This window comes from Platichthys flesus, chromosome 4, assembly GCF_949316205.1.
Source record: "Platichthys flesus chromosome 4, fPlaFle2.1, whole genome shotgun sequence".
Classification (NCBI taxonomy): Eukaryota; Metazoa; Chordata; class Actinopteri; order Pleuronectiformes; family Pleuronectidae; genus Platichthys; species Platichthys flesus.
In genome coordinates this window covers 14226439-14245972 of record NC_084948.1, presented here as the reverse complement: position 1 = coordinate 14245972, position 19534 = coordinate 14226439, and the positions used below count along the sequence as shown (strand labels likewise).

General features: G+C 42.7%; 1 protein-coding gene across 1 annotated transcript; it reads left to right on the top strand.

Moving 5' to 3' along the window:
- Positions 1-664: 664 nt before the first annotated feature.
- Positions 665-18749, top strand: serpini1 (serpin peptidase inhibitor, clade I (neuroserpin), member 1). Its single transcript, XM_062386855.1, has 9 exons — positions 665-786; positions 11475-11763; positions 12456-12686; positions 12920-13114; positions 15015-15219; positions 15928-16025; positions 17260-17346; positions 17497-17586; positions 17821-18749. The coding sequence occupies exons 2-9, from the start codon at positions 11496-11498 to the stop codon at positions 17895-17897; spliced, it is 1251 nt and encodes a 416-aa protein (XP_062242839.1). The 5' UTR covers positions 665-786; positions 11475-11495; the 3' UTR covers positions 17898-18749.
- The last annotated feature ends 785 nt before the right edge of the window (positions 18750-19534 follow it).

Below are 19534 nucleotides of genomic sequence, written 5' to 3'. Positions count from 1 at the left end.
CCCTATCTGCCAAAGAATTTACTTTAAAATGCGGCTGTTGGTCAATAAAACACGTAGGGTTAGGGGCCACAATATATTTCTGAAATACTGATAGGCCACATTATAATCCATCCAGAACCCTCCACAGATTCAAAACTAGACATGGAGAAGAAGTGTTCAGTTTCTATGCTTGTATTTGTTGAATAAGCATAGAATTGCAGGTCTGCTGCAAATCTTAGTGAACATTTTTCAGGAGGCTAATACCAGTCCAGTTTTCAAGCTATAGAGGGCTGTCCAATTGAGATAGGGGGATTAAAACAACAATAATAATAATGTTAATTATAATGATCATAATGCTATCAAGAAGTCTTTCCTGTTTGCCTCTGCATTAAATTAAATCAAACAATTATTAATTTCTTACGTTGCACTGTTATTTTCACTCTTTTATTTCTTATGGTACATTTATTACTCTCTATGTAACTCTTTTCATTTCTTTTAAAATGCCTCCTTTTGCATTAACTTATGTTACTTTAACAAACTGGCACGATTTCTTGTATATTTCAGCCTGTGCAGAGCCCTGCCTTGAAATTGCCTTGTTGTTCGCCAAAGCAAAGGCGGAAGTCGGTGGGAGGGGTTGATTTTGCCTCTCGCCTTTACTCTTCGGTCGACGCTGATTGGACGGCGCGGAGGTGGGGGGTGGGGCGACAGACGAATAGGCAGCGATCTCTGGATCTGGAGGAGAGCAGCAGAGAGGGAGACACAGGCTGCATCCGTCCGTCCATCCTCACCACCTGCACCGTGTGATCGGTAAGAGCCCTTTTCATAACCCGCAGCAGCCTCACTCACAGCCCGCGTGGGGGGGGAAGCAGTAAACCGTGGGAGCTCAGCTGAGCCTCTCTCTCTAACGTCTCCCGGGATAGAATATAATAATGGGCAATTTGTGAGTTTCTCTCAGGATCATGTTTGATGAAGGTGTGGGTCCGTGTAACAGGCGATTTTTCTTGTGGAACAGTGTGTAACGGGATTTGCTATGCCGTGTCATCAACATGTGTTGGCTTTCAACAAGGGGGGTGGGTGGAGACGCACCCTGAGTCAAATAGCCTTTATTTCTCCTTCTTATTCAGTCTTCTTCTTCTTCTGCTTCTTCTTCTTCTTCTTCTTCCTCTTTTTCTTGTCCTCTTTTGTTTATTTCTTGTCTTTCGTTGTTTTTGTTTTTTTTACTGAAACCAGCTGAGGCGTTGCAGCGCGGTTCTTGTCCTTGAAACGCAGGCAAAGGCGCAGTGAGTGAACGTGTGTGTGAATTAAAGAGGCAGATTGTAGTAGACTGGTCCTGTAGCCCGTCCCCACCCCCAACACACACACACACACACACACATTGCTATTCCTTCATATGTGTGTGTGTGTTTGGTAAAAAAAATCATGTATAAACATCAAGATGCTGCAGTTGCCTCAGGTAGCCTCTCTGACCTACACCTCTACAAATACATAATAAACTATAATCAATGATGTGCTCATTTGTAAAAATGACTCTGAACCACAGGTTAGATTGTAAGAGGCATTATTGTACAGAAAATAAAGGGTAAACAAAATGTGACTATGGAAAATGGCCAATGCATAAAAGAATCCCCACCAGTTTGAGTAGGTGGCCACCAGACAAACACACCTTGAGTCCCTATAAGTAAGTGAAATGTATTAGTTTCAAGGTTGTCAATGGCTTTTTAATGGGTTATCGTCTGCCTTACACCAAAACATGTTTATCAGTAAACAATTCAATGTTCTCTCAGTCTCATTCTCTCAATCCACCTGTGATCTCTTTATCTCTGCCACTTAGACGATGAGCTCCGAAATCCTCACCGAACCTGGCGGTTGTAGCGGCTCTGCATTCAGAAAGAAAAAAACCTAACAATATCCCTTTCAGTCATAATCTAAATGTATTAATCCCATATGCATCTAAATCACTGGGTAATCTCTGCTGGTGTACAGCCTGCTGTTTTTCCTCCCCATGCCTTTCTGTGGCCTGGGCCTGCGTGTGAGCGTGTGTGTGTGTGTTCTGCCTATTCCCAGGGAGCGCTGCATTAATTGTGTTTCAATAATTAAATGTCCTTCAAATCAGCCTAGCGCAATAAAACGACCTGGGAAGAGGGGGAAGCAGCCGAGCCCGCTGAGCTCTGCGTGTGCTGTGGCTGCGTGTTTGTAACCTTCCAGATCCATGTTTGTATGAGCAGGAGCCAGGTACATGTGAGGATGGGGGGGGGGGGGGGGGGGGGGGCTCTGCAGTTGTCCAAACTGGCTACTGTAGGGCTTTCTCTATAAGGTTATGTCTGCTTAATGAAACGTAGGGGGGCAAAAAACTCTAGTTTTATCTGAGTTTGTCCTGAAGTACATTTTAGTCCGGAGTTACTGAATTTTCTGATTGGTGCTTTTCGAATAAAAGACTGTCATCAGCATAGAGCAATTTGCTCATTTGTCTTCCAGAAATGCAATTTATACACTTGAAAAAGATAAGTAAACATAGTTTGACAGGTAATAAATTACAACCATAAATAAAAGGTGCTTAGATCACATTTAAGCTCTGAAATGTTTTCCTTCACCCTCTCAATGAAGGCCCAGTCTGAGCCACACCACCTGCTCGTACGCAGCAGGTTTGTCCCCTCTACGTTCTGCTGCAGCAGAGGCCGGGGATTAGCTCATACCTGGCCAGGTCGGAGAATGAGAGAGAACAGAGACAGAGGAAGGAGTCACAGAGAGGGAGGAGAGTATATGGAATGGAATCTTTTCTTAATAAGGTAGCAAAATATCCAGGATTCAATACAGCCATGAAGAGGAAACAAATTATATATGGATCAAATTTGGAAGATTACTGTAAATGTGATCTGTAACTGGTGGATTTTATCGTGTCAACATTTGAACCTTTCAGAGTCTGTGCTGCTCGCATCAGATCTCTGCTCCACAAACATGCACACACTCTCACACAAACGCACACACACACAATCACGCACGTATCCTGCAATCGATCTGTCAATTGATTGGTGGGATCGAGGGGCGGGTTGGGCTCAGAGCAGGGCCGATGAGAGAGGGGCGACATATCTCTGCGAGGACGACAGTAAAACGGTTGCAGCAATTTGGTGGCGCCCGTATTTTCTCCCTCGGTCACACAAACTCTGCAGCTCTAGGTCTCGCGGCTCAAACACCAGAGCAAGTTGAATTATTTTCTTAATTGTCTCAGGTGTGAGGCCACTGACTAGAGTTGGTCTAAATGTTGCAACTCGGCTCCTAGATGCCTTTCCCCCCCCCTCATGAGCCAGAACACACACTGAGATCCTCTGGCAGAGCGTTGCGGGCCTCTCCGGGATCTAGGGTTGAAAACAACAGGAGACTTTGGTTGGAAGTTTTTTATTTTCCTGCTTTATATTTTCATCTTATTGTTGTGAGCGAGCCGTCCATCCAGACCCTAAATCGAGCAGAATGATCCCTGGTTGGTTTGTGAGCGGCCTAAACAGCCTCATCATCACCTTGTTGTCTTCTCTGCTCTCTCTCCATCTCCACCTCCTCACCAGGCTTTCACTTCTTATTCTGCAGCATCCTCCCGGTCTCCCTGTTTTACCTGCATGTGTACACACACTCACACCGAATGCACACGCGTCCCCCCCAGGAGGGGTTGATCGTGACCTTTCCGGTGCTCCGGTGTCTCCCTGGTCTTTACTCTATTTGAAAAAGCCTCCATTCTTTTCACTTATACCGCTGACCCTGAATGGAGGCCGATCCAATTACAGCTGGAACCTCCCTGCTCTCCACTGTCGCTTTTAGTGTGTGTTTGTAATATAGCAAAAGAAAAGTGACACTCATGAGTGTGTCTTGACAGAGTTTGGGAACAGTTGGAATCTTTCCATGCTATGCAGGTGGTCACTAATATAATGGTCGCAGTCAAAGCGGGTATCTGCCTCCGTTCAGCTCTTCCTATCTGCTTGTGTTTATATGCGTCTTCCTCTCTTTTCCCTGATTTCCTACCTACATGTCTTCAGTTCTTGTTGCTTTCCTCTCTCTCTTTCCCTCTTTATCTCTCTGTGTGTCTCTCCCTCTGGGTGTCTCCGTTAGCAGGGATTAATAAAGAGTTGTTAACCTTTGTTTGCCCTCTGTGGAGTGTACCGTGGGCATCCTGGGACTTCAGGCAGCTTCCGTAGCCCATTAGGCCATTTTCTAACAAGGGCTTGGTTCAGTGAGCTGAGCTGAGGTTGCTCTGCAGACAGGTGTCTGCCACTGGAGTGGATATAAACTGCAACATTTGAAACATAACAGTTGTTGTAATCACAGCCATATTGGCTTACTGGAAATAAGTGTGCATTGTAGCATGAAGCTTTATGGAAGATTACAGAGTAATGAAGGTGTTAGCGTCACAGATTGTTTCTTAGCAACCACAGACCTGTAGCTTAAGTCTGGCTGAACAGTTAATCGAAATATCATGATAACAATATCCCAAGGAAATAAAAATAATATTATTCTGCATATCATTGAACTCTTTTATCACTTTATTTAGTTTAAAGGATGGTTTCGGTTCATATTTACAGGATCTAATGAAACCCAGGTTTCTGGTGCCTATTGTGTTGTTGCGGGTGTGGCTGTAATCCACACGGACAAAAACATTGACAATGGTGCACTTTCGTGACATTGTGTAGAATCAGGGTTTCTCTCTCCAGCAGCGGTTCTGTGTATTACAGCACATGTCGTGTTGCCGTCTATTGCAGAAAAAAATATAATCTCTAGCACATTTCACGTTTGATTAGTTTCCCAAGCGTGAGGACATTTAATTAATTCAATTGGCCACTTGACAAATTAAATGCTTTAAATGAGCCAATCCTGAAGTTAGTGGAGAGACAGCTTCAACTTTATAAGATGATACTTAGTAAATCCCCTCGGATTTTACTGCCGAGCAGAATCTGATGTGGCCAGAAACTGTTGGATCTTATTAAAACTCACTGAGATAATGTTAGCTGAATGTTACCTGTGATTAGGATCTGTAATGCACCAGTAGCTGATATGAAGATTAACACTGAGAGCTGACTACCTTTACTGGGCCAAATCCTCTAATGCAGGAGTGTCCAAACTACGGCCCGCGGGCCATCTGCGGCCCGCCCTCCATTTTATATTGGCCCACCTCAGGAAAATTGTAATTTTGCTCTATTTTGGAAGAAATGTACTTTCTTGATACTTGTTGTTCTGGGTTTGTACCCTCGGGTAGGGAGAGCGGTGTAATGTGAGACATTTTGTATTGCTCCTCTCTAGGTGAGCTAAAATGATATATCAGTAAAATTAACACATTTCCCATTAATTCAGGATGTTTCCTAGCAATGGAAATGATCAGACTGTCTTCAGGACAAATGGCAGTGGAAATATGATTATTTTTAAAAAAGTGGTCTTAACCCCAGCTCAGGGGTAAAGTGAGACAGACCAGAGAAATCAAGGGGGTAAAGTGATCCACTTACTTATTCCACTTTAAAACTATCATAACAACACATGAGGGTTCTGAGGGACATCTGGCAGGCGGCGTGAGTGGTCCAGACCTTCAGATTTTTTTCTGTATGTGGCCCTCTGGATAAAAAGTTTGGACACCCCTGCTCTAATGCTTCTAGTAGCACCTCCACCAATGTCAACACTGAACTGTTGACTGATTAAACCATAGACCATAAATAAAGATGGACGACATGCCAGCTCCTGAAAAGTGAGGCCAAGGTGTCGTTATCACTTCCTGCTGGCTGGCTGCAGTATAGCTCATAAACCTCCATGTGTGTGGATGGGACATGGGCCATACTAAAACGGCAAGCGCGCAGATACCACCATGTTTGCCCCACAATGTTTCTACGGTAGCCCAGAGCAGAGAAATTGCTTCTCCTACATGCTTGGGGGGGTTATTTATTTCAATCACAACTAATTAATAATCATTTACTCATAAAAATTATTATTTACAGCTAAACAAAATGATTATCTACTCCTCACTGCTTCAATGTTGCTTGGCCTAGACAAGTACATCACATCAGTGGGTAACAATTAGCCATGATGACAAATAGGTTTATTGCAAAAAAATGGGATCTATCACCTGTAGCTACTGAAGTATGGTTTCCTGGAGCAACAGGTACAAATCAGGGGTAGAACAGACAAGACACATTTACTCAATAGTTAGAACCTTTTTTATTGTTCACATGAATATTCCCATTTACCATTTCTCATAGACAACACTGGAGTCAAAGCTCCTGCCCACTGGTGCTTTATAGCCTCCCTGTGTAAATTCCACATCAGTGGATAAACAGTAGGTGAGGGATGGTGGTCTAATCAAACAGGGAAAGTGAGGCACTCACTTGATAAGCTTCATGTAGGCTTGATCATATATATGCTTCCTTGCATTTTCCATTGTTCAACATCAGAATGATATGCAGAAACTGGCTGTTATGGAGCCATGGACAATAATCAGACTATATTATCTTTGTACTGCAAAGCCCTTTATAAATTAGACACATTCATGGTGGAATCATCCCAGATAACGCTTCCACTTTAAACAGAGCATCATACCGCACAAAAAGTTTCACGGTCACAGAGATGATGAGAGACAATGTCTGCAGTTCATTCCCAGAGGGAGAGGCCTTGATCAGATGGGATGTTAGCACTTTCATATAATTCAATAAAGCACCTTTATGGACAGTAGTGTGGAGGTGAAGAGCCAAAGTGAAGGAGGTAGCTGTCTGTCCCTCTCTCTCTCTGTGTGTGTGTGTGTGTGTGTGTGTGTGTGTGTGTGTGTGTGTGTGTGTGTGTGTGTGTGTGTGTGTGTGTGTGTGTGTGTGTGTGTGTGTGTGTGTGTGTGTGTGCGCGATAATGTCAGAGAGTGCATTAAGTGACAGAGCTGTATCTGGTGTGAACAGTTCTTGTAAAGTGAGGGGTTGTATGAGAAAGAAACTGCTGAGTGTTGTTTGATAAAAGGAAGGAAGAGTTTATCTGCCTATGTGGAAGGAGGGAAATATCTTTAAAGAGTAAAAATTCTCCCTGTCAGCTCTGCAAAATGAAAAATGTCCATCACTTGCAGTTGCCTTGGGAACCTTGGCTTGGAAGTGTGTGTGGAAATGTGTACTTCAAAGTGTGTGTGTGTGTGTGTGTGTGTGTTTGTGTGTGTGTGTTTGTCTGTGCATGAATGAGGATATTCATGTTTAATAAATTCCCCTGTCCTCTGAAGCGTCCCGTCTCAAGGTGTTGGGTTGAAATGGCATCAGGGTTTATGGTACGTGCGGCGGATTCGGATGATGTCACGTTTTTAATTGTCGGAAATGTCAACTGCCAATCTATCCAGTCCGAGAATTTGGATTACACAAAGAGATTAAAGGCTGCTTTTAAAGGCCAGTGAGTTTAATTGCATGGAATTAATTAAATTGTCAGGATTAAACCTTGACAGATTCACTGACATGTTCAGCTCTTTTAAGTCACGAGAGAACGTTTCATAACAAGATGTTGGGTTTCGCCGCTTACCTGGGAGGCATGCCGGGAAACCCACCCGAGGAGATCAGAGCCAAAGTCATCGAGGGCTCAACTGGCAAAAGTGCGGGATCCCCTTGCGGACGGCGTCCCAAGACTCAGAAGGTCAGAGCAGTGTCACTGTTACAAGTAAAAACCAGCCACCCATGGTGTTATTGTCCACTCACACGTGTACACTTACACACACACACACACACACATACAGGTGCGTGCACAGTGATGCCCCGCACGACTTTCCCTGGCTTAACTCCATGGCTGGATCTTTCCTTACAGAGGGCGGGTCTGTCGGCCTCAGGAAGGTGCAGCTCCCACAGCTCAGAAGGTCAGGGACATTACCTCTGTTTATGTCTCTGCCAGACGCCCCCCCCCTTCCTTTCCCTCAGCCTCTCTCACTCTTTTCGGAACGTCTGACTCACAGGGCGACATTTGAGAGAAGGTGGACACACGTGACTCACACTATATTATCTCAGATCATCGGGTTTGTGTCCTCGGTCGTCATTTGATTTTTCTGTTTACATCTATTTGAAGTCGAGCATCTTTAATGCAGAAAGGCTGTTTGAGAAAACGTCTGTGGCGGCCAACATTTGAATGGCTTAAATTTGACTTCATTAGATCTTATACTACTTATACCCAGTGGAAATCAGGGGGTCCCCCCCTACCTAATTGCAGGGTGCTATTTTTATATTGTGTCTTTTATTATACTGTTTTAAAAACTGGATGCAGCCACAATAACACATTTCACTGCAAATTGCACCATGTATAATTGCGTAAGTGACAAATTAAGCTTATCTTATCTTATCGATGATTACATTTATATTAATTTGATGCCCTAAGGCAGTAAGGCTTGTGTGGTGAAAAACTTTGATTATAGCCTTTACAGTATCCAGATGATATCGGCTGGTCATCAAGTGACTCTGCTGCTCTGCTCTGCTCTACTCTTATCACTCACACGTAGAACTGATCTTTATAAAAACCTGTTCCCTGGTTTAACAGGGCGTCGCTTCTTCTGCTAAAATGAATTTTAAACACTGCGTTGCATCATTATCTGCCGGAAGAACTTCTCGCTTGTCAGCAGGACGATCTGATTTATCGATGGTGATCGATGGTGTCGGATCATGAATCCGGATCGTTGCGGTCATGTCATGTCATATCTCGTCTTGAGTTGTCTTTCTTTTCGATGTGTTTAAATACAGTTAAAGTTGGTACATCCAAATATATTTCCATTCACTTCCAGTAGCTGCTTCTGCCGGTTCTGTGCTTGTAGAAAGCATTTTGTGAGAATGCTCACGGACGGAGAACAAACATGACCAGATCTTCACTGTCAGTTTAGAGGTGGCATGAGGTGGAAGTGACGTGGGCGTGTATGTGGGTTGCAAGAGAATGAGGAATCAAATTCAGTAGCTCATAAAGTACATGGAGTTCATTGTAAAACGTGAGCAGGGATGACCCACTCTGTCTAAGACTGGTGATTTATGATTATCCGCCAAAGGATGAGAAGCGACACTGTGTCTGTCTCTCAATATCTTCTGTCCTCACTGTCCCCTTTTTGACACAAAGCCACAAATCCCTTAGGTTGCTGCTGTATTTGGAAATCTTTGGGTCATTCATATATGAACACATGCAGGACACACGTCACACCGCTTATTGTTTACATATCATATTATACACACTTTTATTTTTGTTTGTATCATTTACTGAAACAGCCATGCACACTTTTTTTTACTGGAGCTCAACAGTTTAATTTTTGAGCCGATAAAGATCAGCTGATATGAGCTTTCAGAGACATTCAGAGGATCAGCGTTGATATTTGCACCGATATGAAAACTTTTATTTTACAGAAAAAACAATGAAGACAAGGTGTGAATTTTTTGTTTAAATCTACGCAAAAAATAACTGTACAATATCAAGCCTCCATCACATTGCTTTATCATAGGACAAACATTGTGGGAAATACTAGATTATATATATTTACTGCACATTTTTGTTCTTTATATACTGTCTGAACCTCTTTGAATATCACACTGATTTAACCAGCTATAACCTTGACTTTATTCTTGTTATATAACAACTTTACTCTCAAAATTGTTAAGGATCATCTTCTGCGCCTAAACAAACCATATCATGGTCAGGCTACACTTATTTAGAAAATACCACTCACTCAACACTTTACAGTCTATTTCCTGTGGACTGTTTTACTGCTGTAGATTTTTTGCTGTAGTGACAATAAAAAGGGAGATGAGTCAAAATAGTGACCATGTTCACACTGATGAAGGAAGAAGACACACGGCACAATGTGGTTCATGTTTATGTTTTTAATGTCTCCCGGTATATGAAAATATTGGAGAACAATAGATACACAGACAACACTTGTTATAGGATCAATTCATTGTTGGTCATCGCCTTTCCATGGGATTAGCTGACAATTGGAACAAATATCCCATATTTTAAATCCCCCCCCATCCCCCCCCCCCCCTTCCCAACTGAGCTGGTTTATTTTGGAAAGGTAAATTGTTTGTCACATGCCAGAGCAGAGCAGAGTACAGGCCAGAACACAACAAGCTGGGGCACTCATTTTTTGGCTGCTGCCCATTGTTAACGTTGTTGACACCACAGTCACCTGCTGTCACCCACACACAGACTCACGCACACACACACACATACATATACACATGCACACACACACAAATCCACACACACACAGTGAGAGCAGCAGCAGCCAGCAGATTCCAGCCCTGCATGGCTCTGCTAATTGAATCCTTTATACTCACTGTACGAGGACAACAGCACAACAGAGAGACTCACAACAAAACAAATGCCCCTGTGTTATGTCACTCCCTCTGAACATCTTTCTTTCTATCTCTATCCTATATATTATCGTCAACCTTTTTTATGTTAGGGCAGCAGAAAACAATGTTGCCTGGCAACAACTGTGCCGGAGTGATAGCTTTGTGCGTGTGTGTGCCTCCCTTTTCATTTTGAAAGTTACAAAAGAAGGTTAAAGAGACAGATAAGAAAGGAGAGCAGAGAAAAGACAGCACAATGGTGAGTCAACAAAGTATATAGATGAGAAGGCAGGATGTGATGGAAAGACAAGGCAAAGGATGGAGGTAAAGACCTCAGTCATTCTGTGCACTCTTCAAAGACACACACACACACACACACACACACACACACACACACACAGCTGAGCAGAGCAGAGCAGAGCAGATTTTGAACAAAAGAAGCTGATTCAACTCAGGATGATAAGAATTGACATGAAATATGTATGGGCCCATTTAGCAGATGTAAAGCAGTACTGACTGCACATTCTTGTTGTTCATATATTGTCTTTATAATCTCCCTGCCTCTCATCCGCTCTCTCCCTTTTCTTTCTCTACTTTGACCCATTCCCGATAAACCAAAATTCATTTTGAATCTGTAACTTCTTCTTTTCTCAATTAACTTTCCCTCAGGATTTGAGCATGTTTATGAGAAATATTCATCTTTGTATTTAGAAAGTCAACATGAGAAGTTGCTTTATCAGCGATTCCTTTTTCTTTGGCAGAACGATTGACTGACATCTGTTTTCTGTCTCTTTTTTTCATCATCTCACTTCCCTGCTCTACTTTCGATTCTGTCCCTCTCCTCCGCTTGTCCTTCATCTTTTTTTCTCCCTTACGTAATAATCTTCCCTCCCTTTATCTCACTCCCTCTCACATTCTCTATGTCCTCTGCATTCTCTTCTTTTGGTTCCATCCCTCCAAAAAAATCCCCCCTCTTTCATCTTGTCCTCCCTCCATCCTCATCTGTCTTCCCTTCCTTCCACACCCCTCTCTCCCTGCCTATCCCCCTTTCATCTCTCCTATCACTCATACCCTGATCCTAACCCTTTCTTCTGCTTCCATCTTTCTGTCTTTCCTCCAAACACATGTTTCCTAATCCTCCCCCTTCCCCCCTCTATCTGTCCTTCCTTTATTCCTCCCATGCTCCCCTCTCTCACTCAGCTGTCAGTGTCCTGTGCTGCGATGTTGATCCTGGACGTTTTGTCCCCGCTGCTCCTCCTCTCCATCGTGTTGCCGGGCTACGGTTGCTGGGCGGCGGACATTCCCGAGGACACCACAGCGGAGTTCTCGGTCCGACTGTACCACCAGCTTCAGGTGGCGGGGGGACAGGAAAACATTATCTTTTCCCCGCTGAGCGTGGCTGTGGCCATGGGCATGGTGGAGCTGGGGGCCAGAGGGGCTTCGCTGGAGGAGATCCGACAGGCTGTCGGATTCAGTCACCTGCTGCCAGGTGAGACATGCTCATAGACACAGCTTCACTTGCATCACAGTCAGTGGCGGCTGGGCTTTACTAATTTAATATGTGTTTGATAATTCCCCACTAGTTTGAATAAACACTTGAATCCTGAATATGTCGCCCAGGTTCTTGCCTTGAACTTGAGACATGAATTTATATTGGAAGGCCTTCATTACAAACTAGAATTGAAGCTGCCCTAACTTTTGGGATGGGGCGCTGATGTAATGAAAGATGCAGTCATATTACTTTATGGGAAATGTAAGGTTCAGCCCTTGTAGGGACTAATATTCATCTCTGCCTCTGCTGCTTCCGTTTGGCCAATCCTGTGATGGATGTTTAATGGTTGAACGGGCACATCAACTTTAACCTTAATATTAGAGAGTAATACTACAGCTATATAAGAACTGATTCTACCAAAAAAAACTCATACATGTTACACATGAGTGAACATGAGAGGTGAGCAGCAAGATATGTAAAAAATAGGATTCTAAATGTATCCAATTTGAATATTTATGTTGCTGTACCATTGTTTACCAAACCACATTCATGGACTGTGAAGTAATGACATTTTGAAAACACCTTGTAACACAACCAAGACTTGTTTTTTTTTCACGTGACTGAACACAGCATATGAATACAGCTCCACACGCAGCATCAATGGAAGTGTCCTTCCCTCTGTTCTCCAGGTGTGGAGTTCTCTTTGCTCCAGAACCTCACGGCGGGGCTGCTGGACGAAGACGCCCGCTACGTGATCCGACTGGCCAACAGCCTCTTCCTGCAGGAGGGCATCACCTTCAACCCGGAGTTCCTGCACCTGATGAGGAAGTATTTCCGTGCTGACGTCGAAACGGTCGACTTCAGCGAATCAGCCGCCGTGGCCGATCAGATCAACACCTGGGTGGAAAATCACACAGAGAGTAAGTGAGATATAAGGATGGAAGAAAGGAGAGTTGTATTGATATCATCCTACGATCCCTGCATACTGTCAAGTCACATGTAACAATGTGGGATGATTTATCATTGTTTGTTTAATCGAAGTTACTAGTTAAACCCCTCCCTTAACATCCGAATGATCAATTTCAAAGTTGCATCACAGGAGGCGCCGGCCCTAACATAGCTGCTCATGCACTGTACAAATCACTTCCTCCAGGTCAGATCCGCGAGCTGCTGTCCGCCGAAGACTTCAGCAGCGTCACCCGTCTGACCCTGGTGAACGCCATCTACTTCAGAGGCTCCTGGAAAAACCAGTTCAGACCGGAGAACACCAGAACCTTCTCCTTCAGCAGAGACGACGGCTCCGAAGTCCAGACGCTCATGATGTACCAGCAGGGCGACTTCTCCTACGGTGAGAATCAACTGTAGAGAGTAGATGGGACACCTCTCCCAAGAGCCCTTGGATTTCCGCTCCCATTTCCTGGGGTTATTTAAAATGTAAATCTTAGATCTAAATTATTCATATCTGCAGCGTTATTCCCAGGAAATGTTCCTCTTCTCTGCTCACGGAGCTCTGCTGCTTAGATTCTCTTGGCATGCACCGATCTCCTCTTATGTGTCTCTTTGCTTTAGCAGTGCATTTTGTTAATGCCATATAATATTAGCGGCACCGTGACAGTCTGTGTGAAACCATGTCGAACTATATTAGCTTTTTCTAGATCTTACACAACTGCCATAACTATTCCGATTGCTCCGCTTTCCACTGGTTCTTTCACTTAGTTGGTAGGTTAAAAGTGATGATTTATCAAGGTCTGCTGTTCATTGCATCATAGGATTTGCTATTATACAAATTTGTTGACACATTTTAGAGTAGTAAAGCCCGGGGAGTTTCTAAATCTCTCTGAAAAACCATATCGCAATAGAAGGAGAATAGTTGCATCCGCCAAAAGGTTATGCATTTGTCTGCATTTGCTTGTTTGTAAGCAGGATTACAAAAAAAAACAATACTCAACCCATTTCCATTCAGTTTTGAGGAGGGTTACCTCATGAGTATTGAGAATAATTCACTGATCTTGATGAAAAAATATCTGTTATATTTGGTGGACTGATATTCCTGTTGCCAATGTGGTACAGATAAAAAAAAAAACAGGATCTGTTGACTTTAAATGTGGTTTCATAAAGGGATTGTTCAAAGGTTTTTTCTTTCCTTAGTGTCATGCTAGGTTCAAATTGTTGAAGCATTCGTTATTTATTTTCTCTTTTTGCTCAATTAGTTTGTCAGCCCCCCCTTTGTTCCCAATCCTGCAGAATGTGAGGTTTGTCCTTCTATTATCATGCAACTATACGTAAACATTAATGTCTGGGTTCTAAATCAGTGCTTCAGGTTTGATCTATGTCATAATCTGGCTGCTCTGACTCGACTGCACTCTTTGTCAGATATTTGTGCATTTGGTATTTTTCCAGAGCTGTAAAGCTCAGTAGTTTGATGATAGTTCTACAGCTCGGCAATAATGCTGCTGCCTCTGGATGATGTATTTCTGAGTTTTGTCTGATACGACAGCATCATATTCTCACTGCGCTGCTTCTGAAGTCGGTGAGTGTGTTATGTTTGTCTGAGTCTGGTGAGATTGTGTGAACAGGGTGCACTCACACTCTCATCCTCACACTCTCGGGATCAAGAATATCTGTGAATGTGTGAGCCGGTGCGTGCCGAGCGTCCTGCGCACGCACGTGTTTGCTTCAGAGCTGCAGAACAGGGACAGCTCCTCGGGGGGGCGGCTGGGTTTACATTTTCATTCCTGAAACACAATCATATTGTGTAAGTAAAAAACGATCTGGGATGCCACGTCCCTTTATTTGCTGCAGCGTTGCCTCGCTCTGCCTCAGCAAACCTTACACAGAAGTTAATGAGGGATGATCAGTCTTTTTGTTGTAATTTTTCTTTTTAAGCAGCTTCAAAGGGAAAACCATTCGCACAGGCTAGGATGAAATCTGGCAAAGTTAATTGCTCTGTAATCTCCATCTCACAGTGGGATAATCTTATATTTAGATTTAAAATCTAGTTGGACATGTTTGGATGATAAAAGGATTATCTCATCCTAACTGAGAAATACTGCATCACTTAACGCAACTAAATGTTTTCTGCCTCTTCCTGATTAGAATTGTTATCCGAGGGGTTTTGTTGAATTTGATGCAAGGGACGGATCTGTTGAAGATCCACCTCAAGGCTGTGAAGTAACCACTTCATAGGCTCTGTAGTGTGTGTGTGTGCTTGTCTTTTATCTTTAAATGTATCGTGTTTCCTCCACCAGGTGAGTTCAGCGATGGCTCTCAGGAGGCTGGTGGTGTGTACCAGGTACTGGAGATGCCGTATGAAGGAGAGGACATGTCCATGATGATCGTCCTGCCTCGACAGGAGGTGCCGCTGGCCACACTGGAGCCAATCATCAAAGCATCGCTGCTGGAGGAGTGGGCGAACAACGTCAAACGGCAGAAGGTGGAAGTTTACCTACCTAGGTATGAGAGATGACAGACACGAACACACACATATGCACAAACATTCAGACTTGTGTACAAGAAGGAGTAGAGCAGGGGCCACATGTTTCTGTCCAAACCCGTTTGAGCCCAATGAAGTTAATGTTAGCTGCATTGAGTTTGTGTTACTCGGTTCTTTGCAAAACATGGTTATTTCTTGTTTTACAGACCAACCCAAACCTGATTTACGTTTTAGTCTAAACCCGACCCATCCTGATGGGCTCGGGATGGGAATCCAAACTTTAGTACACATCCACCCATATGCTACTGTATGATTTAACCAGGTTGTGACACTATTGTGCCTTAGAAGATGTTTTATGTGAAGCTGTGATGACTCAGAAGTTTTTTTTCCCTCTATCCATGGAATTGATTTGATCATGTGAAATAATTGTTCTTAAGACAGCCTTTCAGATCATCATCTGCAGTTAAATGATGTGTGCATAGTCTCCAAATACATGAATAAGACATTGTTTAATTTACATTAGACTATATCCCAATTATATCCAAGGAATGATCAAATTTAAGTTACAACCCAACAGTGATGAAAACTGAAATGGCTGTTTTGGTAATGTTGATAATTCTTTAAAAGCATAAGGTTGGACTAACTGTTCAACTTCCTATAGATGATATACAGGCCCTCTGTACATATAAACACAAACATGTGACTATTCACCTGACGGTGTGTTCCAGGTTCAAAGTGGAGCAGAAGATCGACCTGAGGAGCACTCTGCAGGAGCTGGGAATCAAGAAAATCTTCACCAGCGACGCTGATCTCTCCGCCATGACAGGTAACACTCACCTGTACATAGGTGTGGAAATACATCAGTATTTAAACTACATAAATAGGGAGAATAATACACATGAGAAGTATAATCAGTTTTGTTCTGCTTCTTGGCTGCAGTGATGTAGCCTTTGGTACTTTCTAAGGTAACCAAGGTAACTGGCACCAAGTGGGCAGGTCAGCGATGTCACTTCATCCAGTAAAAATAGATTCCAGAGAGAGACACACACATATAGAGTCAGAGCAATAGAGACTCATAACAGGGTTGGATAATATCTGTTCTAGACTTATGGAGAGCCACTGCAATATCTTAATTACAAGAAAAAAAAACTCATGCTTATTGAAAACACAGACAAATAAAGATCAGGAGGAGCTACAGTAGTTTTAAAACATAAAATATATGAATACAATCTGAAGACCGCACTGTACATCTTGTACTAACTGAAATGTCCTCGGCTCAACTCCTACTTGCCTTCCTGGCAGGAAGGCAGGAAGGCAAGTAGGAGAATTTAAGAGGTATGTTTAATCACGTTGAGTCATTGGGGAAGTGATGCTCCTGGAGTAAACATCATCCTTTTCAATAGTGACTCAACAGTTTCAAATGGGTTCTAATGGTCTGGTCTGTAATATTGATTTTACTGCTACATGTGTATATTCTTTGCCCTGAATCAATAATGTCAGATCCGTCTGGCAAGCTCCTTATCCTCTTTTGAATCCTCTTAGAGACAGATTTTAATAAGTGTCGATCTTCAGAACATTTCACCTTGAAGTTTTTATAGGCTTAAATAGAAATTGTGTTCTTGTGAATCTTTTTCAAAATTGACTAAGTGATGAGATTCTGAAGGTCACGGTGGCCTCACAAAGCTTGTGTTTGGTCTCTTGAATATTAATTCTCAAATCTGCCGGTGAAAAATGGATGTGGACTGAAACTGCTTTCGTTGGCGGTGACAGTGCAATATTTCAATTTTATCTTTATCTTGTTTCATCTTTACTTACTTTTTCTTTTATTCTTTTCCAATCTGTCTCAGATTTCCTCTTATATTTCTTCTAACTGCTTCTAATTGTTTCCTTGTGTTTGCCTTCAAGTCATGTTGAACTTGTCAAGCACTTTACTCAGATTTTTTAAAGATTCTATATAAATATTGATTGGCTATCATCATTATTTCAGTATGGTATTTCAATATCAGTATATTTTAAAGTGAAGGTGACGATCTGTGTACGTTTGTGTTTGTGTTTTTCAGATGGTAAAGACCTGTACATTGGGAAGGCAGTGCAGAAGGCCTACCTGGAGGTGACCGAGGAGGGGGCTGAGGGAGCTGTGGGCTCAGGTAGACTGAATCTTTTATTACATCACCATACTCGTCCTGATCATTAACGTAACTACACACCTTTCACACTGCAAAGTCAACTTCAAGTTAACAAAATACCTTTCTGTCAGCGAATAACAAAGATGATGGCGCCCCCTTTCTGTCTCTCAGGAATGATCGCCCTGACCAGGACTCTGGTGCTGTACCCGCAGGTCATGGCTGATCACCCATTCTTCTTTGTCATCAGGAGTAGAAAGACAGGTGTGTGTGTTTCTGTGTGTGTGTGTGTGTGTGTGTTTAGATATGATTGATGATGTGGAACAGCAGGCTTTGGGTAATCTGGGACAGTCATTTAAATTCTCCAAATGAGGGAAATGTGCATTTAGGGACTTCCTGAAGTGAAAAAGATAAACTATAGAGCTGTAGCACATGGTCTGCTGTTGTTAGTGTGAAACTAACTGACTGTCCCTTTCTCTCTCTCGCTCCTCTGTCCAGGGTCCATCCTCTTCATGGGCAGGGTCATGACCCCGGAAGTCAACGGGCTCAATGACAACGACTTTGACTCCATGTAACCACGATTGTGAGATCACTCAATCTCAGCCAGTCTGACGTCATAAATGCTACCTATTCTCTTTCTCCATCTTCAGCTGTGTTTTATACTCTTTAAGGAAAAAAAAACATATATATATATATATACATATATATATAAACTGGATATTACATGATATATTATATATTGAAATATGACATATGACATAACGATGTAATTGTGTTTTGATACTGGAAGCTTTAAACTCTTGGACACAGACGTGCAGAAAGGGAGGGGTTGTAAATATTCTCTGGTGATGGATGGTTTGAACATGAGCCAGAAGAAGCCATGATATGTAATCCACGCACAACCCCTTTAAGTTCAGCAGCTTCTTACTCACCTGCGCCCACACAGCCAACGCACAACTTACTCTATTCTCCTTCAACACAATGTACCTGTTCCTACTGCAGATACAGTATGCGCACACTGTACGTTTCACACTTTAATTACATCCCTGTACATCCTGTTCCATACGCATACACATTCAGTATATATATATAAAGGCTCAGTATTTATTGCAGAATCTTAGTAATATCTGTTGCAGACAGTATTCTAGTTTTACACGATGGGCTGAACATGGCTGAGCTGCTGATGGACTAATATGCCTTATCACATCTGAGTGGTTGATTAGGCCCCAGCTGGGCGTCTCACAGGTGAGCAGAAGAGACTGTTTTACTAAGGCGGGTTGCTATGGAGACGGCCTGGCGCATGCAGACAACACGGAGGAAAAGATCTGCTGCACCTTATGTTGATGTACACACCGGGAGAAACCGTAACACCAGCTGTATTCAGTCTTTTACTCAATTATTAAAAAGACGAATGTGTTCCCATTTAACGCGTGTCCCTCTCTGAATGTGCACGGACGCTGTTTTCAGAACCTCTCTTTGAATGTCACCGCAGCTCACACAGCTTGAGGGGTTTGGATGTGAAGCGTGAAACATGAAATGCTACAGGAGTTTATGAAACTTGCTAAGAAAAAAGCCCTTTTTATATCCAGAGTCTGAATGTATAATTTTGCTTATGCAACGGCGGTTACGGTTGAACAGCTGATCTTAAGAGCAGAAGTTGGCTGTTCAACCGTAGCTCTGCTGCCCGGGGAAGGCAATGTCCTGCCAAGGCGTCTCGGAGCGGGTTCAGGCCTGTGGCATCACCTAGCTACCCCACACAGACACAAACACAAACACACACGCACACACACACACACACACACACACACGCACACAGGAAAAACAGATCATATCGCTAAAGCAAGGCAAGGATATACTTTGAGCAAGGGGGGGGATACTTTTTTTGGGGGGGGAAATATTGTGGCCTATTTCATCTTATTGGTAAATCAACAGCTCATGAAAAAGAGATATGCATAAGGTTTAATGTAGTTGGTTTAATGTGCCTAATAATAAGCAGTAGATAGAGGTAGAACACAGAGGCATCTAACGATATTATACTTCTAAATTCATTTATCAATATATTGGTGATTTATAGAGCTGTTGATCTCTGTTGATGTTGCAAATAAATAACAAATTAAATGTCTTATGATAACACACACAGTAAAGGCCTACATAATCAATCTTATAAAACAACATCATTTATAAATTATAATAATATTATTTAGAAACAAAT

Excerpts from the sequence above, each read along its gene's own strand:
- serpini1 (XM_062386855.1), top strand. The coding sequence starts at position 11,496 with ATGTTGATCCTGGACGTTTTGTCCCCGCTGCTCCTCCTCTCCATCGTG. Across the intron at positions 15,220-15,927 it reads GTGGAAGTTTACCTACCTAG|GTTCAAAGTGGAGCAGAAGA; the intron begins GTATGAGAGATG and ends GGTGTGTTCCAG. Across the intron at positions 16,026-17,259 it reads TGATCTCTCCGCCATGACAG|ATGGTAAAGACCTGTACATT; the intron begins GTAACACTCACC and ends TGTGTTTTTCAG.